Here is a 27,486-nt window from a genome sequence, read left to right as displayed (position 1 = left end):
GTTATTAATTCAGTTTTCACAAGTATATGTCTGTGTTTTTTGGGCCAAAAGTTACCGTACACTCTTGTGGGTTTTCGACCAAGTCCCTGGCAGTTTAATTGAGCCAAGAAAACCAACAACAAAAAGACAAAAAGAGATACAAGCAACTGACGCTGCTCGAAATATAAAAACCGGCTTAGGCGCGTCGTCTTGTGTCTTGTGTGTGTATGTGTTGGCCATCCATCATTATGAAGTGTTTGCTAGTGTGGGTAAGTGGTGCACCTGCTCGCATTTCGATGGCTTTTCCGCAGAGGGGCTATCGGGGCTATCCGGGGGTGCCGGCCAAGTCCGGTTTTGGGTCCTCCTTCATTGATAGTTTCGAGTGCAACTTTCGCATAAGCAAACTGGCCGGACAACATATGTGTGTTGCTGCTGCTGCTGCTGCTGGCCAAGATCCTCAGTCGCAGTCTTGATTCCCAACCCCATCATCCAGCTAGCAAGCAGCTCCCAGCTGCTGCTGCTTTTGCTTCTGTTTTTGCCGTGATTCTGGCTCCATGGCCTTTTTTCCAGATGGGCATAAAACCCCGGTGTATACTTGGTATACTTATTTTTTGTGCGCCCAGCGTAAGTTAATATGACTTGTAGCACGATGATTGCTTCCTGTGCCAAGCGGGAGAGAGGGTCTGGGCTTGAAAAACCCGCTGACAGGCCTCAGCTCATCAGCTTGGCTTTTGCTGTTTCTTTTTTTATGAATGAAAAATCGGTGCTGGTGCTGGTGCTGCTGCTGCTGCCTGCCTGCCTGCCTGCTGTCTCTGTCTGCCAGCGGAAGTTATAAATTAATTGAGTAAATATCGATTCGCCAAACAGACTCGTTCGCACACATGTCTAGCTGTAGCTCCAGCTCTGGATCCGACTCTCTGGCTGTGGCTCTGGCTCTGGCTCTCTGCCTTGTTAATTGGCAGCATAGAGCATTCAACTCCAGCTATTTGCATAGTCAAATTGGCCAAAGGGACGTGGCGGTGGCTCTGGGGACATGGCAAATCGAGTTAGGGAGCTGTTTAGCAAGGCGGGAGTAGCGAGATTAATGACCATAGAAATCGCATATTCAATTGCTCATCGAGTATTCTCTGCTTCGGCTTTGATAATTTATTGAGAGCTCTTCAAATGAATTTTTATGCCCAGAGAGTGAGTTTCGTGTGCCATTCATGGTGTTGAGCGTTTTACGGGCTAAACTCGGGGCTAAACTTTATTAATTACCAAGCGGCGGTCTTATTTGCCAATTATTTACTCGTCGTCATAAATCGCTACTACGTCTTGGGTGTTGTTTTTAACGATTCCTAGACTCTCTCAAGAAGCGAGAATTTATGGGAATTTATTAGCCAACTGGTGAGGGTTCTTATAGGCCATATTTTATTTATGGCTAGTGAATCACTTTCCTTGGCTAATCTAGTTAAATAGGTAGTTGAAGATACCAGAAGATAGAGAGCTTTTTGTTTGCAAAATTTTCCCACTTAAGATCTAGATCTCTTGAAGAACTAGCTCTCATTAGCATCTCTCTTCTTGTTTTTTTCTAAATTTTTTAAAGCTTCGCACGTTATACATCTTTAACCCAATATTTTTTTATCTACGCCCCAACGGCGACTGTATCTGTATCTTTTTTCTGAGATCTGAGAGTGCAGCTTCATGCATAATTGCATATATCAGAGGCCAACACCTAACTGTACATAGCATATGGTAAAGCTATATACCTCTGTATGTATATTTGTTTGCTCGTTAACGTCGCGTCATAAGGAGCGACAACAATTGCTGTTGCAGTTGCAACTTGTTTGCCGTTGACGCCACCTAACTGTCAACTTTCTTTTTTCATTTTTGCACCCTGGCTCTCGGCTCTCGTCTCTTGGCTTTCGTATAATTACAGCGACCCCTCCACCAGGTCTTACTTGCATGCAATTAGCATAAAAAATATCAACAGAGTTTGCATTTATATAACGCTACAAATTATGCATCATTGGAGCTGCCACCGCAGCAGCAACAGCAGCAGCAGCAGCAACAGCAGCGGCAGCAAACTGCAATGACGTTGAATAATGACCGAAAATGCAATGGCAAGTCAACAGTTTGCCAGCGGAAAACAGAAAACCGCCAGCAGGCGCAGACACCGCAAACTCAGCTCCAGCTTTTGGGCATAAGACGTGGCCGTAGAGAGAGGGACGGGGGCATCCATTGGGGAGTATCAGCTTGTACCAGACGTCGTCGTGGTAGGTGCCACTGACACCTTACGCACACCCACTGCCAAACGTGCTGCAATTCCGGGGAGCGTACTGGGGAGGCAGAGCCCCGCCAAGTACGATGAGCTCGTGCTGGCAATGTGATATGGGGTATAGCAGATGAAAAGACCACAGAGTACACAGGGGGAAAAATATACATAAAAAATGTAGAAGATAAGGGATTTTTCTAGGGTTTATATGGGGTTTTAAGCCATAAAGTTTTTGTTTTTTAAATTGTTTAATTAAGCAAAAGAAATAGTAGAAGAATTTTTAGAATATTTTCTTAGCCTTGAAAGTAGAGTTTATATATTTATAATAAGTATTACAAGTCTTAGTTCATATAAAAAAATTTTTAGACATTTTTTTTCAGTGTTTTCTAGGCCTAACAATATCAAAATTATATAAATAAACCTAAAAGAAATTAAACCTTTAAAACTTTGTTCAATATTTATTAAAAACCACTGCCAAAAATGTTTTTCAAGGATGATAGATATTTTTAGTTCGTACAGAATGTTTATAGAAATGTTTTTCAGTGTATTCTAGGCCTAACAATATCAAAATAATATAAATAAAATTACAAGAAATAAAACCTATAACACTTTGTGTTATAACTAATGAGAACAATTGCCAAAAATCTTATTGAAAGCCTTCTTGAAATTATCTTGAAAGAAATGATAAAAAATGATTACAAATTTATTCTTATCAAAGTTATTCCTTTATTCTACATCCAATCAAATATCCAGGCACTTAACATCCTACAAATATTGGCCTTAAAATCCGAATTAGCCCTGATAAGCAACGATTATGATTCGACATAAACCTAAAGTACAACAATATCAATTTCATGAGCCTCCGGCTGCTACGATAGCTCAAGGGGGTAGAGTGTTGAGCCTTGAGTGGGTGTAGGATTCAGGACCTTTGGCTCTGCTCTGTCTGTATATATATATCATATATATATCCTATATGACCACGCATGAATAGACAGCAGTCGAGCTTTGAAAGCGCATTCGCATTCACACTCCTCACTTGCTGGAAATCGCATTCTCCGGCTCGGAGTTTTCACTCACTTGACGTGCAAAGTACTGCAAAAAAAAGCAGCAACACAGCATCAGCAGCATAAAACAGAATATGTTTGTAAAAAAAACAAAAAAACAAAAAATACAAAAAAAAACCCTACACAAACAAAATGAAAGCGCAATGGCAAAAACCAGGGGAGGAGCACTACAAAAAATTGGTTCAATTTAGCACAAAGACAACACGGCGGAGCGTGGAGTCTGGGGGATATAGTATAGATGGGTGCCAGAGCTACACCTCATCACAGGAGGGGCCTATTGAAGTCCCGGGTTTGCTCTCTCTCTCTCTAGTTGAGGAAAGCAAACAACGACAACTCGTTAGCACAAATTTCCAGGGAGAACAAATTTGCGGGGAATCGTCGCCGTCGACGCCTTTTAAATGGGCAGCTTTTTAGCTTCATTTTTTTGTGTTACTCTTCGGAAATTCTACTTTGGTTTTTTTCAGTTACAATGGGTTTCGCTCGTTCTCAGGCAAAACAGGAAAAGTCACTCCACTTTGGCCTGACTTTTTGGCAAATTTTCATAAACTGTTATTTATTTTAACTGCAAAACACAAAAGAAAATTCGCTGGCAGCGAGAATGAAGCAAAATAAGAAGTTGCTATAGCAATTTTCGTTGCTGCTCATTTTCGGTTTTCGCTGGGCGGAAGTGAATTTGCGAAAAAATAATAAGGGAACATGTTTTGCGATTTGACCAAAAACCAAGAAAAAAAACCAGAGAGAGACTTTGCGCCAGCCCAAATAGAAATGTTTACTCGAAGCCAAAAGAATAAACACTGCTTCAGGAGGATCCGGAATGAAGATGGGAAATGTGCATAAGCCAACGCACACATTATGTTTTTTTTTTTTATATTTACATAAAAACAAATGACCAGCATTTTGTGCTTCGGGGTCGCCACTTTGTGATCAAGCCCAGAGCCAGGTCCCTGCGAAGGAAAGCAATGAGAAGGTACAACTGCCACCGGAGGGTTGTAATTATGCGGCACTCTTTCCGTTGCAGATGCAGATGCAGATGCAGTTCTGATGGATATATGTGCTATATACGTGCTGGAATTTAGCTAGGCTTGGGAAAAACCTGCCCCTACATGAGGTGGCAAATATGCAACTTTTTTGATGGGTACTCGGGCGGTTTTATGGGATGATTAGAAGGGGACTAGAATAAATAAAAGGGAGTTATTAAGCCAGGAATTGGAGTGTTCAAAGGGCTTTTTGAACAATTAGCAAGATTTACATGTATTTTAATTACATTTTAAATTTAATTTAATATTTTTTTGAGCATTTTGCTCTGTTTTACTTCACTTAGAGTTACTAGATTTCACATTTAAACCTTTTTAAAATGTTGTAAATTTATTTAAATATATTTAGAATTATTAAAAGGTATTTATAAGCCTTTTATTTAGTGAAAATATTATTAAACCAATATTTTATACAATTAAATTATATAAAATATAAAAATGTAAGACTTTATTCAAAGAAATCTAACAAAAAAGCATATAACATTTTCCCTTGGCTCTGTGAAAATATCCTGAGTGCTTGCAAGTGAATTATCCTGTTTTTCCTTTAGACCCACAGAAAAAAATTATAACATTTTCTGGCCCATCAAAAACTGTGAAAAGGATGAAAAGGGGAAAGCCCAAGCTGTAGCCGAAGCCTTTCTCCCGTAATGAGGTGGCCACTTGGGCTTGAGGATGCCTTTGGACCCTGTCCAAATGGAGCACATGCATCACATCGGCTTCGGTTCTGGCTCTGCCTCTGTTCTCCGAGTCAAACGCGGTCAGTTAGCCGCTTGAAGAGCTGCTGATGCCATATGTAGGCTAGTACCAACATCATTTGCTCTTTATGGCTCACAGCTCGAGCTCTCTCGTACGCAACCCCGGCCCAGCTTAGCCCCATAACCCGTTCGTCATATAATTTGCACTCATTTTTTTCTAGCTCCTTCTGCCAGTTTTTTCTATGAGGCTTTTAATCAGAGCAAGTGGCTTACTAACCTGCCTGGTAGTTGGGCAACAGATTAGCCCGCTAGTTCAATGCACTGCCCACGGCAGAGGCAAAGGATTTATGCTAAGCACACACACACAGCAAAGACTCGCTCGCATTAAGCCAAATCGGGTTTTAAGTCCACTCTCTGCCGGCCGAGGTTTTAGCCAGCTCTAATTCAATTTGCCTACGTAAATCGTCAGCGGATTATAAAGTAGTCGTCATACATGTGGACTGATGTTGCCATGGCTCAATGTGGGCTAAAAGAGTTTTTTGCCGAGCTCCTACCAGCTCCTACCAGCTCCACCGCTTAACCACATCCTCAATTTTCTAGTTTGTGCCAAAAACGAGACGCAAAAAGAGTATATAAACTAATTTTGTAGGTAGAGATGAGTGAAGAGAGATGAATGAAAATATTCAGAGTGTGCCCCGGAGTGCCATGCCTCGTGTGCCTGGGCAGGTGTATTTTGTACTTGGTTTTTTAGCAGCTTGCTCCCTTTTTGGCCAGCGGTTTCTTGGCGGTTTTTGCCCTTTGCAGCTTGGCTTATATTAATTTTCGACGCGTGCAAACTACATACACACACACACAGCCATTTGTATCTGATAGTTCCATATAATGAGGGACAGGCACAGGCACAGGCACTGGCAGGTGGTAATGCCGCAAAAGAACTCGGGAAATTATATTGCTAACCTGTCAGGAACCTCATTTGCTTCCTTGTTTTTGTGCTGCTTCTACTTTTTTCTGGTAGTTCCTGGTATTTTCACATCGTTTTGTATGCTAAACGAGCATAAATTCCACGAATCATAAACATTTATGAATTTTTAAAGAGTTTTTTATAGTTGGTAGCCTTAAGCTTAGTTCAATGAACACAGAAAAAAATAATAAATAATAATCAGACAAATTTCCAACATTTTCCCGATACCCATAAACCATTTTCCAGCTATTTTCTGTATTTATTTTCCCCCTCTTAGGCGCCGCTTTTTCTTTGCTCCTCTTTTCACATGGCGTTAATCAAACATTTTCAATGCCCACTAATAAATTCGTCATGAGGCATTATGATCGTGAGATGATGATGGAATCGAATCAGACTTTGAATGCCATACAAACTTCCAACACTCAACAATTAGCACTCACGAAAAGAGAACTAAACTCTTTTTAACGCCACACAAATTTGATATGCAAATAGTTTTCAATTAACAGATGAACAAATAAAAAACTCCAACTATGCCAGAGACAAAAGCGGCAAACTTTGTGCAGCGAGGAGAATAATTAAAAAGCAACAATGTTTGTCAGTTAAAGTGGCGGCAATGCCCCCTGAATCGGTTCCAGTAGCCACCCATCTTGGCCCCTCCTTCAACAAAAGTGATGGCAAAAATTAAATTATGTGTGCCACAAAGTTCGCCTGAATTATGTCGCATAAATCAAATAAACAGCAGCCGAAGCAGCCAGGGAAAAAAATATATAAAAGTTGAGGCTGGCAGAAATTGTTGAGGAAAATAACTGAAACTGTGAAAAAATGTATACGAAAAACTTTTGCATGTGTAAAGGCAGGAGATGTAAGGGGTGGAATGTGCTCCTGCCCCCCTGGATCGTGTGTTAAAGCAACACTTGGCTGTGTGGCAGCCACAAGAAAATTATTCTCTATATCTATTTGCTGTGGAGGGGCAAAAACCGCAGCAACAGCAGCAGCGACTCCGACTGGGTTAAGAAAAAACAAGTGTTTAAATGTCAACAGCAAACAAACTAAAAATCGCTGGCAAAAACGACAACAACAACAACCACACAAAAAAGACAGACAAAGCAGGGACTGAGCTAGACATGGAACCCGAAGACCGAATCCCAGATCCACTAAGCCACTGAGCCAGCGTTCATATGGAAAGATACGAGCTGCCACCGGAGTGTGTCTGGGACTCATCTTCTTTTTGGCTGTTTTTGCTGACCGAAAATGTCATGAACTTTTGCCGCAGACATTTTCGCAAGCGGTCAAAAAGCGGCGGCGGCGGCGGCTCGCATCTGTGAGATACATTCGGCGTATATATTTTTTGAAAATTTTTACCAATAACTTACCCGAGAGGAGAGCAAATGTCAGCGATATCCAAAACTGCATCTTGTGGCTTGTTGCTCGATTGTTGTAATTTGCTGAACGATGTACGATGGCGACACACTCACTCACTCACTCACTTTAACTTGTTCACAGTTGCAACAGCAGCAGCAGCAGTAGATACGTGTTTATGTTTTGTATCTTGTATCTCGTATCTGTTGGGTTAATAACAACGAGCCTCCTTGGCCAGTTCTAGGCTGGGCCGCACTTGGCAACGCACTTCGTTAGACATTTTCGCGGTGACACTAGGTAAACACACTCGAAACTCCAAATCTGGCACAAACAGTTAATGCAAACTGTCAAATCTTTGAAATTTTCATAGATATTTCATTGATATTTTTGTAGGTTTTACATAATTTCCTAAGATTTTTTCTTGGCGCTATAACTCCGAAATTCTGAACTTGAAACGCTGAGCGACGCAGACTCTGGACAACATAAACCACGCGCAGACCGAATAAGACTAAACGCAAAGTATCTGTATCTTGTATCTTGAAGCGCGGCTCACGGTTGTTCGAAGCCAACTCGAACTTTGGTTGAAAACCGGAAAACAGCAGCTGAAATAGCTGGCAACCAGGTTTGGAGGGAACTTATACTGTCAGACCTTAACTTGTAAGGTTTGAAACACTGCTCAATCTAGTCTTATATTAGTAGAGACTTATACAGTGAGTCTACTACTTAAACTTATATTCTTTACAAAATAGAGCTTCTTGAAATTAGGTATATTTTAGCTAAAAATAATTAACGTTTTTACTTGATTTTCCGATTGTTGTTTCCTGATTTTTCCTTGCCATTTTTCTATGTATATATGGGTCTGAGTATCTAAAACCATTTTGATGCTGCAGTCCGCGCGCACTCGTATCCTTTTAGAACACAGCCTCTTCGTTTTTGTGGGAAGCTCTCGTTTGTACTCGTGCGAGGACTCTCGCAGCATCCTTTGATTCGGCGCTTAGAGGTTTGCAACTCTGCTACTTGTGCAGAAGCACTCTTATAAGCCTCTTATAACTGTGTACTTTCCATAGCTGAATAAGTTTTCGAAGAGTGCAGCTAAAAGGATAAATAGTAGAGTAGCAATCCCTACTCATATACTTATAAGGGCTGTATAAGAAGGGTTAGAAAGAGCCTGTATAAGCCGAGAGTATAAGCCAACAGTATAAGCTGCTAGTATAAGCTCTCAGTATAAGCTGCTCTTATAAACTCCTAGTATAACTTGATTTTATAAGCAGGCCGGTATAAGAGGCCTTATTTAAGAGCCTTCTTCATACAAAAGCAAACTTTTTCAAAGTGTTTTGTTGTTGTCTCGAGTGTTAGGCTTTTGGTTATGAAAGTAAAAGTATTTGCCCGGCCAGGATGCGGGTGTGAGTGGAGAAAAACTTCATCGAACCAGAGGGAAAACCAACAAGGAATAACAACAAGGAAGAACAGATCCTAGAAGTTTTCGACTTAAGTGAAAGTGCCACAGCAATGAGATGAATTAGAAAAACTTTTATATATATGTGTATATTTGAGTAATAGGAAATGAATTGACCGAGATTCGGGATTACCTCTGGCTGGAGGGGGCAAGTATCAAAACTTATTCGAAATCAAAAGCGCATCTAAAGAACTCATAATCTCACATGGGAGGGGTGCCTAAATAGGGGTGGTTTCTCCCTTTCAACAAACCTTTATCTTTAATCAGTCAGTGTCTGAGTTCCAAGAATATTTAATTCAATTTTTTGTTTGTTAATTTTTTTCATTTAACTCGAATCATTCTCGTTAACAGCTCCTCGACATCTCTCGTTAAATATTTAAAATCAAACAAAATTTTTGCACTTCCGGAATGCTCGCCCGCTTGAATGGCAAATAAATAAATGCCGCCGAATGGAGTATCTCTCCTCCATATCATATATATATATGTGTGCGGGATTTTATTTTTCAAATTAATTAAATACCTCGCCCAACACAAATCGTCGGGCACTCGAGTTTTGCTTTTCCAGCTGCTGATAAATTGCAATAAAAATGCACTTCAATTGCCAAACAAAAATCGGGCTATGGTAAATTGAAGCCAAAGCCAATACTACATACTAAAGTTGGGTTTTTCCTCTCACTCTCCCTGCACCGCAGGGAAAAATACATGAAAAAAACAGCAAACAAGTCGGCAAAGAATCAACAAATATATTTGTTTGTCTGCGCATCTGAATAATAAAAATATTGTGCCAGAAGCAGAGGAGGAATGCCACAGTTCCTCTGGCAAAGAATGCGAAACTGGCTCAGGTTCCTCACGATCACTGGTGGTAAATATTTTAAGGGAGACGTGAGGAGTATATATTAATATTCTTATATAAAGATTTTTGTAGGGGAATTTATAGAAATTTTACTAGCAAGTTTTTCAAAGAGTAAAAATGTTTTAAAAGGTTTTGAGAGGTTTGAAAATGTTCTTTTAATATGAATACATAACATATATACACTGTTACTTTATACTTATCCAACAGCTTATCACTTATATTACCCAACTTATATCATCATTTGGATCAAAACCTCTCCCTCTCTTTTGATTTTTGATGTGTAAAACGAGTCTCTGACTAGATAGATAGCCTGTGCATAAATTGGTAACTCAACTAGCAGTGCACACAGGCCCGGCTTTATTAATGGCTCATAATGACTTAAGTGAAATTACTGAAGCGTAACTGGCCGCGCTGCTCGCTATCCGGCCATCTCTGTCGCGCTCCCAGCTGGCCCAGTTTGGTGCCTGCAACTACCATAAACGGCGAGAATTCCCACGCGGCATTTAATATTCTGTTGGCCAAGTAAATTTCGTATCCCTCCCTACCTCCGGCCCCCCTCCACTCCCAACCCTTAGCCCACGGTGGTTGCCTTTCAGCTAACATGTTGCTTCTTCCTCTTGACGGTTGTTGTTTTAGTTGCTGCTGCCTGACTGCCGTTGTTGTTGCCGTGGCTCTGTGCAAGTTGTTAAGGTCAGTTCATATATTATGCTTTGCCTGGCAAAAGGTGCCATAAGTCTGCCATGCCACACATGTGTGTAGTAGTTTCTCTGCCCCACCCTCTAGTCTCACCCAGTTTCTCTGAGTCTCTCTGTTGTGTCCTTTTCACTTTTCCTCTATCCTCTATCCCTGGGCAACTGTTGCCTACTTCCCTGCTTTTCCAACGCTTTTCCACTGCGTTTTGTTCTGGCTTTGGTTCGGTTCCCTTTTGCCTGCTAATTAAGCGAAATTTTGCGTAATAAGCTTGTCTGTAATTTGCGCCATCTTTTCGTCCTTCTCCGCCCGCTGTGCGAGTGTGCGAGTGTAAGTAGTGCTCCTTTTTGGCTCCTTCCTTCTGGCTTCTGTTAACTGTCATCAAGGTGTTCATTGACTTTGTTATTATACCTCAATGAATAACGGGGCGCCAGGAGATGGACTGCCTGCAATTTCTACGTTACTTTTGGCCCTTTTTTTTTGTATCTCAAGGATGCGGAGAGAAAGTTGGCTAAGCCTAAATTGGTATTAGTTCTTTGATTAACTGGGCTTTCAATTATGGCAATGTGGGGAGCATGAATTGGGGTTGATTACCATGAGAAATGGGTGGGAAAAATGTAGGGAATATTTGTATAATAATATAGTTAATATAGAATAATTTTATGATGTTAAAACCAAAGCTAAAGTTACTTAAAGTAAACCCATTTAAATAGGTAAATCAAGTACACTTTCTGGCAATTTAAAATCCCCCTTTGGAGTCTCCTAAAATCGCACCTCTATAGAAGTGGGATTTAATTTGCGGCACCACAGATTTCCAGCTCCTTTCACACACACCACCCCCCAACCAACCGCCGCAGTGAACCCAAATCCGAAAGATACTCGAACTCGCACTCATATGCACTTCAATTCCAAACCCAAAACACAACCTAATGTGTGTGTGTGCGGAGCTAAGCTCAGACCTGGGCCAATGTTTTCCACTGATAAGTACGCATTATTTACGCTACGCCTAACTCGGCACACGCATAATTTCATCAAAAATTCACACCAGAAATGTATGGAGTGCGAACGAAAAAAATGTAGATAATCATATTGTGAAATTTTTAACACCTGCTGCTTGTTGTGGTTTTGTTTGCACCGCCATTTTTATCAGCTGCCAGTGGATATCAAGCAATATAATAACGCCATTATTTACACAGCAGCCGCGCCACAGTAACAAAAAGCCAAAATGTCATTACACACACACACTTGGTGGGTGTGAGTGTGTTGTTCCAGAACATGTAAACAAAACCATTGAATTAAACCGAAAATTAGCATCGATTTAAGTCAAGACCCCACGGCTTACCTAGGCCTCCTCCAAAACCCCTGCTCTATAGCCGCGACTTGGGGCCGCTTATCAGTTACAGCAAACCCGAAAACCAAGGAACACAAACAACAACCCACTCCGACCCCTTCGAACACCTCGCTTTAAACAAATTTTGAGCATAATTTAAACATGTGTTGCCCTCCGCGAACTACCTACCACAAGGCAGGCAGGCAGCACCGGCTCGGTACACGCTGCGTATGCTTAATCCCTTTTAATCCGCATTTCGGGGGAGCCTACATAACCCCAACAACAAGGACAACAACAACCCCCCCTGCGCACAAGGACATCCAGAGACCAGCAAGCAACAACAAGCACAGGGAAATGCAAATGCAAATCACGCCGCAGTCGCTGATAAGGTGGCGTAGTATCTCCTAACCAACGAGTGTCCTCGTTTTTCCTCGCTTTTCTCTTTTTTTTTAAGGATTTTCAAGCGGTCGCAAGTTGTCAGCCCCGCGGAGATCCTTGATAGATGCGAGTGCCAGTAAACTGAAGTGTGTATCTGCGGGCCCTCCACTGAGTAACTAAAAAAAACTGAAGGGAAATCTTTTGGGAGGGGCGGAAAAATCTGACAGGTGGCTTTTGTTTCTCGGCTGTGAAAACCCATCCGCCTGCCACTTATCGTATGCAAATATTTGAGGACATCACATCACACACGCAAAAAGGTGGGTAGCCTATAAAAGGTAGAGAACGTAGAGGAAGCAGAGGGTACAATTTAATAACTAAAAGGAATATCTTATACTAAATTTTATTTATAATTAAAGTCTAGTCTAAGCTCTTAGGATAATGCATTTATTTCCTTAAAGACTTTAAACTGCTCTCCTGGCAAATTAACACAGGTTTTTCCCAGAAACCAAAGACAGTTTCCAATTACCCTTATTTCTCACTGCAGAAAATGCAAATATCCTTCGGAATAAATATTTTATAAATTATTTAATAAACTCTAAACCTCAAAAATGACCATATTTATTTAAGGAGTAAAACGAGATATGCTAAAAAGCCAGGTATTTACTCGATGATAGCTGCTGGCAGTTCGTGCTTCCTACTCATACTCCGAGCCCTTTCAAAGGAGGTGAAAAGTTATACTTTTTCCTTTTGCTCAGCTCTTACTTTGCCTTCACTTTGACATCCAGTCTTGGGGACTTACTTACTTTGATTCTGCTGCATTTACTTGGCAAATCTAATATATACAATATTAATTTCCATCATAAAGGAGAAGAGACTTTTGTGGCAGAGATATGAATAGATTCTGTTGCTTGAATGTCATAAATGTTGCATGTGCGGCATTCGAATGGAAATGAAATAAAATGTTGGCCAGAAAGTAGTAAAGCGTAAAGCTCGGACGGGGAACAAAGGCAGTAACACAATTTATGCATGGCCAGAAACCGGGCAACGGGCACCGGGCACTGGGCACCCCTGAGATCCCTTGGATTCCCGACATTTTGTTGCATTCAGCTCCGTCGTCTTAGAGAGGCCGAGGTCCTGCTCCACTCTGCTCCTGCCTATTGTAAATGCAGCTTAGAATTTGTTGCAAATAAAGTGAAATGGCAACGGCTGCTACCAAATTCCACATCCACACTCGCCATCCTGAAACACTCGAGGAAAAACAGGAAAAAAGGAGCAGCTAGACAAAAAATTGGCAATTTAACATTTGACGTTTTCTACGAGACTTGTTCAAACAATATACTTGGGAATTTGTTTTAATGCTCTGGCGGGGATTGCAGGGGATCAAGGGTAGGTGCGAAGGGTTACTTCCCGGCTTTTCTTCGACTTTCCTGAGCTCTGGCAATGGAGTCCGCCCGAGGACGTTGGCAACTTGCAATAATGGCTTTAAATTTTTATTAGATGACGACGCTTATGCGCCTTAGTTGCCTACAGTTGCTGGTCGACACCGGGCCCCCTTACCCTCTTGCCACCCTTTTGCAGCTCTTGGCCACGTTCGCCCTTGCAGCCTGAAATGTTGAAATGTTGTTGAGAATTTTTCAGGGGGGAAGCAAGGACTTTCAATAGTTGTTCACGTCGCCCTGGCCCACGTGTTCCGGCACACTTATGTGTATATTAGTAGCCAGCCATGTAGTGGACTTTCAACCTGTTTAGTTGTAAATAAACACACTAATTGCCAAAAATAAGGTAAATAGAAAAAAGGTAAACAAGGTCTGGCAGCGAGTCGATAAGGAAATACACTTCTAATAGAAGGGGTTTTGGGTTAAAATATTGTGAATGGAATATAGTATATTTTTAAGACTCTTTGAAAAGGCTCTTTTAAGCATTAGAGATTATGAAAGCTTCAGGTTATCCTGTTCAGGGACTCTTAATAGAGAAACATAATTTTAAAAAACTTAAAATCTTTGGATGGGTTAAGCAAACATAAATACTAATTAGTTTACTGTATGGAATGTATTTTTTTAGCTCTTGAAAATACTCTTTTAGACATTATCTGCAGGTTATCCTGTTCACAGTTCTTTTTTCGGGAGCAATAAATATATAAAAATTATATTGAAAAGTAGAGTCCTTCTGTCTACTGTAAGGAATGTATTCTTAAAACTCTTTGAACATACTCTTTTTGGCATCAGCTGCAGGTTAAGGATCCCGGTTCCTTTCCTTAAAATAAACTTTATCTCTGAAATTCATTTTCATGAAATTCTTTAATATTTAAATTCCTTGTCATTAAGAAAACGCTCCTCCCCAATTCGCATATACTTTAATAATATTTTAAGTGAAATTAGAAGAGTGCCTGCACTCCTGGCACTCCTGGCACTGCAGCATGTTTAGCTAGTTGCCCCTGGGCGTATGCTAGACTTTATTTAATGTGCCTGCTGTTTGTCGCCTAATTCGCATAATTACGCGCTTATTATTTTTGCCAACTGTCGCTGTATCCGTAAATGTATCTGTGTTTTGGAGCTGTATCTGCATCTGCATCTGTAACTGTAACTGTATCTGTATCTGTATCTGTACCCCCAGTCCTGTGACTGTGTCTGTGCCATCGCGTAATTTTATTTGCGTGCAGAGATGTAATTGTGTTATTTGCTTGATTTTATTATTTGCTCCGAGGCCGCATTCGGCACAGACCCAGCCGCACCTAGCGGCCATAATTAACCAAATAAATAAAACAGTCGAAAGCTGTCGTTTTTGTGTGGGGGAGTACCGACTCCCAGGGAGTATCTACTACCATGTTTGGGAAAACTAATATATGGATGGCAACATTCACACACACACAATGCTGTGTCACAGTTTTTTAGTTGACTTATTTTTGTTGTATGGCCCGCGGTGTTTATTTTGGGGTTTTTAATGTCCTGGCCTGCAGGGGCCAAAAGCAAATTAAATGGCTGTCAAATGTTGTTTTATTTCAGCTGAATGGGTAGTGGTTCAGTGTTTGCAGGACTACTTATTGGCATGTTTGCCAATTTGGTTTTGCAAATTCAGTTTGCCTGTTTTGGCACTCCACCACCTCCTCGCATTATGAAGTTGTGAGCATAACTAATTGAAAAGTTTCAGCAGGACTTTAGCTTGGTCGCTTTGGGTCCTTTATTTTATTTTCTTGGATTTTTTCTTGGCCATTGAGTAAGTGCCAGTCATTATGGGAATCGTCAGGACTTGACCCGGTTCTAACTCTCAAGAGTAAAATAGCCAGAGATCAGGAAATAAATCGGTTGAAGTGGCACAGATACTTACTTACTGCAATAATTCCCAAGTAGAGAGAGGATTTGAGGGTTATAAGTCTGGGAGTTATTGTAAAGTCAATTAAAATGGTGATAAAAAAGAATACTTGAAAAAATCTGATAATTTTTTAGGGTTTACGGGAGTTTTTAAATACTTTTAGGAACTCTTTTTTCAAGAGACGTAAATTGTAAACCAGAATTAAGTAAGAGAATTAAATAATATAAGAATTAAAAGTCATTGCTTACTTTTATGAACTATTTTTAAGACATTTTAAATAACCAAGTAACCAAGTAAGAAATTGATAAAAACTAAATCAGACCCACAAATAGAATAACTATCTCTTAAAGTTAAATTTCCAAGCATTTTAAATTTTCAACACCTATCTTTCCCCTAAATAATTTCAATCAAATACCAATTTCCCTGCCTTTTTCAGTGCATAATTCTAGCCTAATCCCTGTGTATATTGTAAACTTCTAAATAATATTGAACAGAAAATAGTATATTAGTAAATAAATACCCTTGTTTATGGAACAATAAACCCAAAATGGTATGCTAAGTAATGCGATTATTTGGCGAAAACTTTAGGAAAGCCCCAACACCAGCAACTATGTATAGTGTCTGCCTGAATCAGATATAATTAATTGCTTTGCTTTTGAGAGGCAGCTACCAAACTAAGCGCCAATCAGCCAGCATTTGGGGCTTATGAAAATTAATTTAATCACTTACCAGCACACAATACCGAAGTCCAACTTATTGACGGCTTTGGGAGAGCCCAGCTTTCCCCCCAGGCAAAATCTCTACCTGGCTGGCTGGCAGGCAACGGATGCTGCTGATATACACCTGAAATTGAATTGCCTCCCAAGGAGTTCTGCCTTATGGCCTTGCTCACCGCCAATAACCGCAGCAAATTACATTTATTTAAGTTCCGTCACATCAAACGTTTACGTTTTCGTGGGAGATGGAGGTAATTCGGCTAAGGGCCATAACTCACACACACACACAGCGGAGGAGGAGTGAGCTCCAACCTTGAGCAACAATTGCCCATCTAATTCACTCGACTGCTCTCTCACCTGTTACCTGTTGTCTTGGCCCATATTACCTGAGCCATGGCATCGCATCGGCGACGTCATGATTGGCATCATCGGGCGACTCGACTGCCGGCGGCGCAGTTAATGTTGTCTGATTTCATTAGCGCTGAGCAAGTCGGCGCCTGGCCCACCTGGCCTCACCTGCCTTCCTCTCAGAGACAACGTCTATTGACATTTTTCGTCTTCGGAATTAACACCAAGTGAGGTTTTTGGGGTCTAAAGTGGACAGTGGAGAGTAGTTTTATGTAAGTGGAATATATTTCAATATTTTTTATACTTTTTTAAAGGTTTTTAAGGTGTTTATTAAAATATATATAGCATAAATATATTTTTTATTAATTTATTTATAATTTTTAGGCTTATAGGAAACTATTTTTATGATTTAAAATACTATTTTGAGATAATTTGTGTAAAATTTAGATACATTCCAATTTATCGATTACAAAGTATTTCTAAAAACTGAAAATCTCCCCATATAATTGCCTGATTGTTTTCATTTGTAAATTACAAATTAAAAAATTCCTTGTAAACTCAGTTGAGTAATAACATAAATACGTTTAAATCTTTGCCATGAATTTATAATAACTCAAAACGCACAAAGGGGACTCCCCGCTTTGAGGGGGGTTAATGAAAACACGTGTAATTTATCCCTCCCTCTTTCGATTTTTTTCCGTTTCTTTTTCGCCCATCTGCTTCGCACGCCAATTAAGAGACCGAGCTCCAAATGCTGCCACCTCCCACTCCCCCAGCCCCACCGATTTTACATGAACTTGAATGAGGTTATTATTGGTTTTACTTCTCCTGTTGATCGTAGTCGTCGTCGTCGTCGGTGGCTGTCAATATTATTGCCCCCGATACTTTAATCGCATTTGTATGTTGCTCTTTATGGGCATGTATTTATTTATTTCTGAATTTTCCCACCCATTCCCAAGCCTCAGGCCCTGTTGTTGTGGCTAATTTGCTTTTATTATTCGCATTAAATTTGATGCTTACGTTTATGGATTTTTCTAATATAACCAGCGCGAGAGAGCAGAAATTGAGACTTTGTGTTTGGCCAATGTGCGAATTAGCCGTGGCGTTGTGCATTTTAATGGCCAGTTTAGGACGAGCAGCTGCTGCTGCAGCATCCTTCGATTATCCTGGTTCCTCAAAAAACAAACAAAGCCTACAGGGCCATGATTAGGAATTGGTGTCATTGACGAAGCGTGTCGGAGGCTCTTTTCTACGGCCGATTAAAGAAAGGGGAAAGGGGTCTTTAGAAAGGCAGAGAAATGTTGGAAAAGGAGAAACTGTTAGCAAAAGGCTTGAAAAAAATATAAATTAAATGTTAAATCGTGATTTAATGGTTTTTTTAATAAAAAATATACGTAAAACATAAATTAAAGCACATATTATCACTCTAAAGTCTTTCAAAAGTCCTTAAAGTAAAGGAAAACCAAGTTCTTTACCCAAGCTGGCCACTCTAATTGAAACCTAAGCAAGCTTGGCCACACTGCGGGAAAAGTATAACTCTTATTTTCACATTTAAAGCTTTAATAAAACAAAAGTTCAATCCCAAGTATCCACAAGTTAAAGCAAATCTTTAAAAGCTTACATAATTTATTACACTTTTTTGCATTTTGTGGCCTAAGTAGATTTCCTGGTATACATTTCAGTTGGGTAAACACTCCTCCCCCTTCTCCTCACCTTAATTAAAACTGGGTAGAAAAAAATTTCAATTATATGTGTGACCTATCAGTGACAACAAATAAACAAGACGACACAGAATCAAGCCTGCTTGCTACACAAGTCCTTCTGCATTTGCATATGTGTCATAAAAACGGGCATCGCATCGCATAGCATCGCATAACTCCCCCCCAAGACTCGGCTTTCGTAGTCGTATTTTCCCCATTTTTGCCCCCGCCAGTTGGGGCGTTTGTTTTTTATGCCACACCTCGATGCAAATCATTGCCACATCTGACGCACATGTGGCACGTAACACACACTGGGACGGATGGAGGGATGGACGGACGACTCTCGTTGTCGTGGTCGCTGCTGCTGGATTTGTCTGTTTTGTGATTGTTGTCGACGACGACGACGGCGGCGGCGGAGCAGGAACTGGAGCAGGGAGCAGCCAGCAGCCGTTATGCGGATCCTCCGCATCCTCGCAGGCTGTGCCACCATCCATTCTCCCTTACTTGGCTTGTGACATTCTGTAGGCGCTATGGCGTGCGAAATTGTAAAATTTTCGTCAGACGCAACTCCACCCCGCCATTGACTTCTATGTCCATTTGGGCAGAGAAAGAAAAATGTTTAATGGAATTTTGGGAAAATTAAAAAAAAAAATTAAGAAAATGTATCTCATATTATTAGTGTATAAAAGATTTGTTTATAATTAATTGTTTTATATAGAAGAAAATATAGAACATTTCAGGAACCAAACTACATACTTGAGAATTCTAAAGAATTTAAGAACTGCTTACTTGAGAATTATAAGAAATTTGTTTGTAAAAAGTTTAGTTTATGAAAATTAAAATCTATAATAATTATAGAACATTTACCCATATATATAGACTATATAAGTTTATATAAGTTGTAAAGTTTTCCTTATAAAAAATTTAATTTTTAAATTTTCCAAAATTTTCTTTAAAGTTTTTTTTTGCAGTGCCTGTACACACTGCTATTTTTTGTTGTCGTTCTTGTCGGTTGTGTATATGCATTATTAAGAATACACTCAGCTGTCAGCGAGTGAACGTCTGGTGTCCCAATCTCTGTTTGCAGTTGGGCTTCATCCACTGTCTGCGATTCCTTAAAACCCCAGATCCCAGACCCCATTCCTTGAGCTCCCCCCTTTCTCAAACCCCCCCTCAGCTCTCAAGTAAACTCTGTGACTTTGGCCTGGAGGCGCCGGAGACGTCGACCCATTTGAATTTTTAACTTTATTTTCCAGGCTCGCTTTTTTTTCGCGGGTATGTGCTTTGGTTATATAGTGAGAGGGTCCTTGATCCGAGGACAATCCGAAGGTGGTTGTCTAGTCAAGGTCGTCAAGTGGCTGCTCGAAATGTCAGGGACTTAAAGTCGTAAATTTAAAAATGGAAAACCCCCGAAAGCTGCCTTGATGTTAATGACCAGCCATAACTATTGAACTCATAACTGACAGATTTCAGCTTTTCCACTGGAAAACATGAGTAGAGTACGTGATAAAAGTTTTGCTTTATACTTTTTTCTCTTTAGAATTTTCCAGCATAGGTTGAGTTTTTCTCCGTTGACCTGAAAGCCGGCACAAATATGATTTTATATATTTTTCAGGTGGCGTGGGCAGAACCAGCTGAGTTGCCGCTTTTTCCTATTTGCTATTTGCTTTTCATTTATTAGCAAAAAAAAAAAAAAAAAATGGGAAAGCGCGAGTGCAACTGGCGCTCTTGGCCCGTCACTTCTGGCCATTGCACACGTGTCCACAAATATTTGCGGTACGTGGCCGCACACCTTTCGGCCCCATAACCCACCCCCAAAACCCCCCTTCTTTTACCTGGTTTTTGTGTGGAAAATAATTTGGCATTATTTCCTTGTGTTTTCCTGCTACGGTTTTAATAATCCAAGGGGCTTTTAGTTACATTTAGTCGGATGTGTGATGGATGGCCAAGAGAGGGGGTAGAGTAGGGGAGAGATTTTCCTATAAACACTGCGGGGGATTTTTCCGCCAAAGCCCATTTTCGGCGGTCGCTTTGGCATCTGATAATTTCGCGATTTTCATTTCTAGCCGCGTGGCAATTTGATTTTAGTTTTCACCATGCCCGGGTCTCTGGCTATGGTCATGGCTCCTCTGGCTTTCTATCGGCATTGAAGGGGAAATTTAATTTCGAGGTGAAACTGTAAAATGTTTGGTTTGGGGTTGGGACCGCGCCGAGGTCAGTGCTTAACGTTTTGCCGATACTTAAAGCCGAAGCCCCCCGTTTTGCGGTTATTGCAAACTGTTTGGCTTTGCAGCAGCATTTTGCTGTCATTTATCGTTGCCCGCTGTGCCGAGGAAAATGCGGTTGGGGAAAAATGGTTCGGAAAAGCTGGCAAAACGTACTACCAACACGGCGCACTGAGTGTGTGCGAGCTGTCATTTATTGTTGTCTACTTTCGGGCAAATATTTGTGCCCGCCTGCTCTCCGACTGTCGTTTATTGGTGATTACTTTTTGCCGGTTGATTTTGCTGTTTACCATGGCCGTCGTCGTCGTCGTTGCTGGGTCGTACCTTGCACTCTTTGCCGGCCAAAATGGGTTTTCTATTATCCCCGCAGTGCGGCTCTACGGAGGTGGTATATGGAATATAGAGGTGCTTAAGCTCATTTATAATTTTTAAGGTTTTGCGGTTGAGCTGGGGGAGTTGGAATTGGTTTGCTTTCTGATAGATTACAGTTGGATCTTCAACATTTTAGATTGCAGAATTGGTATATAATTGAAGGAAAACAAGAAGGAAAATGAACTTTAGAAAGTTGAAGTTTATATATCCTTGTCGTACAGGAAATCCATCATAACTCTGCCAAAAATTCATTAATTTCCATTCGGAAAGCTTTTCTTTGCTAGTTTTTATTAGGTTAATAACACTGTATACTCAATTTAAAATTTAAAAAAATTAAAATTTTTATTTTTCACCAGACATGGCTAGATTGACTCGGTTTTTAATGCTGATCAAGAATATATATGATTTATAGGGTCGCAAATGGCTCCTTCACTTATTTTTTTCGTCTTATTGGTTTGATAAATCGTAAAAAATATATTAATTTATATTTAATTTATATTTATTTTTTTACTAAATAAGACATCAAACTTTCCCTCAAAAACTAGGATTTCCTCTGATTTCTTTATTTAAATTACAGCTTAAAACTATTTTTTTTAGAAAACTAAAAACCTCCTTGTGTTCTTGACTTTTAAGCCATTAAATAAACTGCAAAGAAAAGCCATTAAATAATTAAATTGCTATTTTACCGCTGGCAGGACATTTTAAGACAAGCCACAAGGATCGAAATTATTTGATTGTTCGCATTAAATTGCCGACTGAGGCCGACAATATGTAAATTATGCTCTTGCCTGGCCCCAAACACGAACGCTTTAAATTCCAGGATGAAATTTCTTAAATTTCCGCCTCCCTGCCCCGGAGCCTGGTTAAAGCCATCAATTTATTATATAGACTACGTTTAAGCTGGCCAATTTAATAGTTGGCCAGAGGCAAAACCCCCTGTTTTTGATATGTTTTCTCCTTTTTTTGTTGTGTTTTCTACCAGGCACACTGGCTTGTGTTGCATGAATTCCTAGAAAGCGGCTATTTATTATTGATATCGTTACTCCTTTAAGCGCACACTTTATGGTATTTCGTAGTGTTATCCGAGAGAACCTGGCCGGCAAGGATATCCAGATCCTTGCAAATTCAATTGCATATTGCCGGGGCGCTCAACGCTCAGCAGCTTAGCAGCAAACGATGAGGGATGAGATTCTGGCCGGGACTGTAACTCCTCTGCAGCCTTGCCTTGCCTTCACTGACATGCAAAGCGCCAGAAAAATTGTCTGGCAAAAAGTTGCCAGTCAGAAGCGGGAATCGCAGATAGACAGGCCAAGTCAGAGCCAAAAGCCAGCTGAAGATGCTGCTTGTATTTTTCTCCCCCCGAACTCCTCAAGATTTTTAACCGTCCTCACACACACTTGCCGTAAACTTGTCGAAAATATATACGAAAATTGTTTAACAAGTTGAAGGCTGCTGGAAAACTTTTTCACCTGCTCAGCTCCGGCTCAGACTCAGACTCAGGCTCAGACTCGGGCTCAGGCTCTGTGGAGTTTGGGGAAAAAATACATCCAAAAGACGGACGAAAGTTTGCAATGATCCATAAGTTTTTCGCTCTGCTTACAGCTGGGTAACATCTCCTTGGCCAACTTTGGCCGTAGCTTCAGTTTTGGCTTTTAATTAAATAATTTCGGACAGCTGGCTGCATTTATAGTGCGACTCCACAGTCACATTCCCTTCACTCTCAGCTCATCTCACCTGCCTGCCTGCAGATGTGCAATTATTTCGGCTTGCAAAATATTTAACTGCATTTCCTATTGATTTTTGTGCTTTGTAATCAAGTTGCCTGCGAGGCAAGCAGGAAATTGCCGATCTCCTGCAATTGTTGCAGCCGTAGCCTAAGCTATGCTCTCCTCCGGGCCAGGAAATCTTCCCCTAGACCCGGTCGTCCTTCGGCACAAACACATGCCACTGACTGCTGTCTGTCAATAGAACAGGAGAGCCAGAGCTGGTATCCTGGTCGAGGGGTGGTGGGGGGTGGTGGGAAAGTTGGTCGGTCCATCGTTTATAGCAATTTCATTTGACTTCTCGCCTGTGTTTGCCGACCGTCAATAAATGAGCGTAATATTTGGACTTTGATTCCTGCGGCTAAACTGACGACGGTGAGACAGTTGCAACTTGCAGGTTGCCCCTGGCAGGTTGAGAGTTTAACAATTCCTCAATTCCTCCTCTCGTTGAAAGTTTATTTTTCTCGGAGAGGGAAAAGTTACCTCAACACTTTCTCGGAGATGAATTAAAAAGCTGGGGAAAATAATTAAGAATTTATGTTGAAGTTTTACAAATAAATTTAAGGTTTAAGACTTTAAATTCAAAGTTTAAAGTTAGATTGAAAACTAACTAAACTTAAAGTAGATTTACAATAAAGTTTACTATTTAAAATTTAAAGGTTTTTCCCATAAATACAACTAAATCTTTAAAATACACTTTAAAACAATTCTCTTAAAACTTAAATCCCTCTCCAAAAACCCCTTTAAACCTGTGGAATATGTAAATTATAAGCCAGTTTGCAGTATGGATTGCAATTTTAATGAATGGCTAATAGCTGGACAGGGATTTTCTAGCCACATGTGCTAAGGCCAGAGGATAAGGCTTATAATCCCCCCGAAAGCCCAGCTCTGAGCATGTTGGAATCAATGTTTTTGCGGTAGTTTCAGATGAAAAATGGCACTTTCCTGATGCTTAGCCTAAGTGACAGGCCAAGTGCCAAGAGAGAGAGAGAGAGAGGGAGAGCGGAGCCACTTGGCCGAACTTACTTAACTTAACACATGGCGACACACACACACGCACATAAGGTGCTGCTATGTCCTGTGACAACTGAAAGTATGCAGCACTTTTGTGCGAAAACGTGGTCACCAAGACACCATAGCTGCGCTGCACTGCAGAAAAGCCAAGGAAAGGCGTACGAGTGGGTGTGTGGGGTTAATTCGCAGCCCACAACTATGGGAAAACAACAACTGTGTGCGGCAATTGTAGCGCCAGCTTTTCCATTGTATTATGACAGCAGCGGCACCTGCAAGGATGCAGTGATTGTGATTCTTTGTTGGTTTTCCCTTTCTTTTTTCCCCACTTTTTTTTGTAGCCAGTTCACTCGCTTGCGAAACCCCTCGGAAAACAGTAAACAAAAAGCAGGACAATAGTCAAGGGGCCGCCTGGCTGGGTGGGTGGGTGTTAGGTGGAAATGCCCGGGCATGGCATGTGTTCATTGTCCAAGAGCAGTTCATGCTTGGCTACGCATCTGTATGCGCCGGAGTAGGAGGAGGAGGCGAGGTCGGGCCCAGTTGGCATATCAACTGGTCGGACATGGTGTAAACACGTTTAATGTTGTTGCCATTGCCGTTGCATGGCTGCAGTTGCTCCTCCTGCATGGCGCATGGCAGTACGAGTCCCAGCCCTAGCCTAGGGTTCTGGCTCCAGCTCCGGCTCCGGTTGTGTCTCGTCGTCCTCTGGCGCCGTCGCCTTTGCCACGTTTAATTTAATCTACTGGCCAAAGCTGCAGACGCTACCTTGACATGGACGGCACTTCAATCTGCATATGAGGAGTACAGTAGGGATTGCCTAAGGAAAACCATTTCCTAAACTTGTTTTGTAAAGGATTTTGGACTCAAAATATCCATTATTGTCACTCCTATTATAGAACTTTAAGACGGGAATAATCATAAACAAATTTTATATAATTTATGTTTGGAATTTCTTATGTAGGTATATAACATTTATAGGGAGTCCCACTGTAGCTGTGGCTGTGCTAGCTGCTCGAGTGCACCGCAAGTCCATTTAACTTAGCTTTTGGCAGTGGCAGTCCTGGACCTGCTAGCTGGTTGCAGGTTGCTAGTTGCCGGTGGCTCCTTGGTCGCAGCATCACTCAAACGCCGGGGAAGCCCCGAAATGCCGAAATGCTGAAACCCCCAAACGAGGCGACAGGAATGCGTGTGAGTGTGTGAGTAGGTGAGGGTGAGGGAGTAAGGGCGCGTGTGGGCAACGTAATTTGCATGGTCAGCTTGCAGTTTTGGGACACACAGAGTGGCAAGTTGTGTGCCTCGTCCCTGGCTTAATTGCATGCAGGAATAGCAACAGCTACGGCATCAGGAGGAGCATCATCAGCAACATCGTCATTGGCAACTTCATCCAATTGCTGTTGCCCAGTTTTTGGAGTCCCTTACCCGATGCATGCAATTTCCTGGCGTAAGCGAGATGCCCCTTTAAAGTTCCTAAAGTCCTTACAATGATACAGAAAAAGCAAAAAACTGGGGCAGGATCTGACAGCGAGTCGAGGTGCAGGTGGGATGCCAGGTGATTATGCGGCACATGGTCCGACGACGACGACCTCGTCGTTATTCGGAACATTACAAAAAGTGATAATATACAAGTGGCGTGACAGGCAAAAAATTAAAGGGTAACCCCCTCGATTTCTCGTTTTTTCTTCCGCCCACTAGACAGACATCACAGTTGGAGTCAAAATCAGACAATGTACAAAATGTACGTTGCATATGGCTGGAAAAAAGGCACCGCCAAAGTTTACAAATGGCACACGGCCCCTCAGCTGCATAAACGATGGGGTTTTCCTGATTCTCTACTCGCCGGTTTTTTCAGCGGGCATGCGAATCATTTGCAAGCGATTTAATTTCAATTGCATGGGCGTTAATCAAAGGCTACAAAAGCCAGAAGCTGTCGAAAATATATCCAGTCATTCGGTGAAACAACAGGGAAAAAAGCTGCCATTATATAGTAATATCAGCCGAAAAAAAGGCGACGTTTATATGTATATATTTCAAGTCTGATAAATGCGATGTTGGAGATTTTCAATTGTATTTTTAGCTGGAAGTCCACAAAGTTGAAGTATTTATTTATATTTTTAGAAGTTTACTTTACTTTAAAATTTTGTCTAATAGAATATCACTTAATACATATGTATATTTTGTCAGTTATAAAATGTATTCCTTACAAAGTACAATTTATTCCTTATTAATTATTCAGTTATTTTGGGGAATTTTTTAAATTAAATAAATTAAAGCAATGCAGAAAATATTTAGATATTTTAACTTTATCTTTATCATTTTTTGAAATCGATTAATAACAGTTAAATTACGCGCGCATCAAGTCAAAAAAATCAAGCAGTTATCAAAGCAGTCGATAAAAAGGCTTTAAATCATCGATGTTTCCATCAATGTTTTCTGCATTTGTACTGTCTGGTCACACTGAGCGAGCAAAACAACAAAATAGCGTTTTCCTAAGACTTTGTGGCGCGAATTTGTTAATAACAAATGAACGGGGCACGAAAACTAAAGTCGCTGCGAGCCGTGAGACTGGCCGATGTGTTGTGCGACGAGCAAAAACGCATACTAATGCTTTGTCGCAGCTGCGAGCGTCATTTTATGACCTTTGAGGCGTTCCAAAAGCACTTGGCCGACTGCTCCGGACTAAGGCACATAGTGGCTCCTACGGATCTGCTTAGCTACGACGATTCCAAGCGGGAGACGAAGCACGTGAATGGCAGGCAGGAGGTAAGGATTAGTTGCGTCTAACACGAATCCACTAACTTGGCTCTCATTTTCAACCCCAGCTCCACATCTACGACATCGACGCGGTGCGGAGCTCCAGCACCTTCGACTTGGAGGCGGAGTTAGAGGATCCGCGCTGGTACACCGATCCCAAACCCAGTCTCAGTCCACCAAAGGCCAAATCCGACCTGGCCAAGGAGAATGTGGTGGAGATCGAGCTGCAGCTGCCGAAGGATGAACCTGATGAGGAAGAGCTGCCAGCGAAGCGTCCCCGCACTCTTAACACTCTGCGCCGGCCAATCCTCACTGCCCAGCAACAGCGAAAGACGCGTAGCACCGGCGGCCAGCCAGTGACTCAGACTCCAACGGTGAAAACGAAAACGAAGGAACCCATTCTGGCGCCCGCTGTAATGGAGCAGCTCAAGCGCATGACGGAGGCCCCCCCGAAAAGGAGTCCAACTGCAGCATCAGGAGCGGAGCGAACATCTCGACTACCTTCTAAGCAGACGCCACCATCACCGCCAAAGACAACTCCAGTGACTCCCCCCAAGACATCTCAATCACAGCTTCCCATGGTGAGCATACCGATGGATGGCACCCAGAAAATCCTCAACAAGCTGAGAGCCTGCGGCGTGGAGGTGAAAAGGGGAAATACCCTTCTGAATGTCACTCCGCCGGCCGCGGAGAGTTCAACCAAAAACCAGGAGGCCCTGGACATAATGCGCAAGCTGCAGTCTAAGGGCATCCGATGCACCAAACTAACCAAACAGTAGTTCGTAGCGTTCGTTGGCTGATAGTTGTAAGATAGGAATTAAACGATAAAGCCCATAAGTATTTAAATTTAATTATCATTTCCACTTTGCCTAAAATAATCTAACCAAAAATGTGAGAAATTCTACAGTTTAAAGTTAGGTTAATATATTGGCATATAAACAAACGAAATGTACTTTGTTTTCTTGGAAAAGTTTATATTAAACTTGCATTATAATAACATTTTTAAATTGTTTTTGTTTTTTCTTTTAGTGGGACCTTTTCAAATTATCGATAAAACGACTGTGATAACAAGTTGGCTATTTTTTACGCTGGTTTTGTTTTATTATAGAAAATAAGATAAAATGCGAAATACATAATAATTATTATTAAAGTATAACATCAAAATGTATATGTACGTTTGAATATACTTGTAAAAATTGCTTTCTTAATGTTATAAATTTATTATTATTATTAATTAC

The 27,486-nt window shown here is 41.1% G+C and overlaps 2 protein-coding genes and 1 long non-coding RNA gene across 4 annotated transcripts in view; 1 reads left to right on the top strand and 2 right to left on the bottom strand.

Annotated features, from left to right (window-relative positions):
- Positions 1 to 27,486, bottom strand: part of hbs (hibris) — a 41,196-nt gene that overhangs the window by 13,578 nt on the left and 132 nt on the right. Inside the window, exon 1 of one of the 2 annotated variants that reach the window (XM_017163577.2) lies at positions 7,361 to 7,716. The exons of the other annotated variant lie outside the window; for it this stretch is intronic. Within the exon in view, the coding sequence (XP_017019066.1) occupies positions 7,361 to 7,400 (40 nt within the window). The 5' untranslated portion in view covers positions 7,401 to 7,716. Of the gene's footprint in view, positions 1 to 7,360; positions 7,717 to 27,486 lie in introns of those variants that run through there. 2 annotated transcript variants of the gene reach the window in all.
- Positions 15,029 to 15,592, bottom strand: LOC121502926 (uncharacterized). The gene is made up of 2 exons (XR_005991127.1): positions 15,378 to 15,592; positions 15,029 to 15,316 (listed from the first exon to the last, which is right to left on the bottom strand). It is a non-coding gene; the product is annotated as an uncharacterized lncRNA (long non-coding RNA).
- LOC108072411 (uncharacterized) lies at positions 25,941 to 27,196 on the top strand. Its single transcript, XM_017163515.3, has 2 exons — positions 25,941 to 26,257; positions 26,317 to 27,196. The coding sequence occupies exons 1-2, from the start codon at positions 26,018 to 26,020 to the stop codon at positions 27,025 to 27,027; spliced, it is 951 nt and encodes a 316-aa protein (XP_017019004.1). The 5' UTR covers positions 25,941 to 26,017; the 3' UTR covers positions 27,028 to 27,196.

Source organism: Drosophila kikkawai, chromosome 2R, assembly GCF_030179895.1.
Source record: "Drosophila kikkawai strain 14028-0561.14 chromosome 2R, DkikHiC1v2, whole genome shotgun sequence".
NCBI classification, from domain to species: domain Eukaryota; kingdom Metazoa; phylum Arthropoda; class Insecta; order Diptera; family Drosophilidae; genus Drosophila; species Drosophila kikkawai.
The sequence above is the reverse complement of the archived record's forward strand: the minus strand, read 5'-3'. Positions and strand labels throughout refer to the sequence as shown.

Coding starts and splice junctions, on each gene's coding strand:
- LOC108072411 (XM_017163515.3), top strand. CDS start 26,018: ATGAACGGGGCACGAAAACTAAAGTCGCTGCGAGCCGTGAGACTGGCC. Junction 26,258..26,316: donor ACGTGAATGGCAGGCAGGAG/GTAAGGATTAGT, acceptor TTTCAACCCCAG/CTCCACATCTACGACATCGA.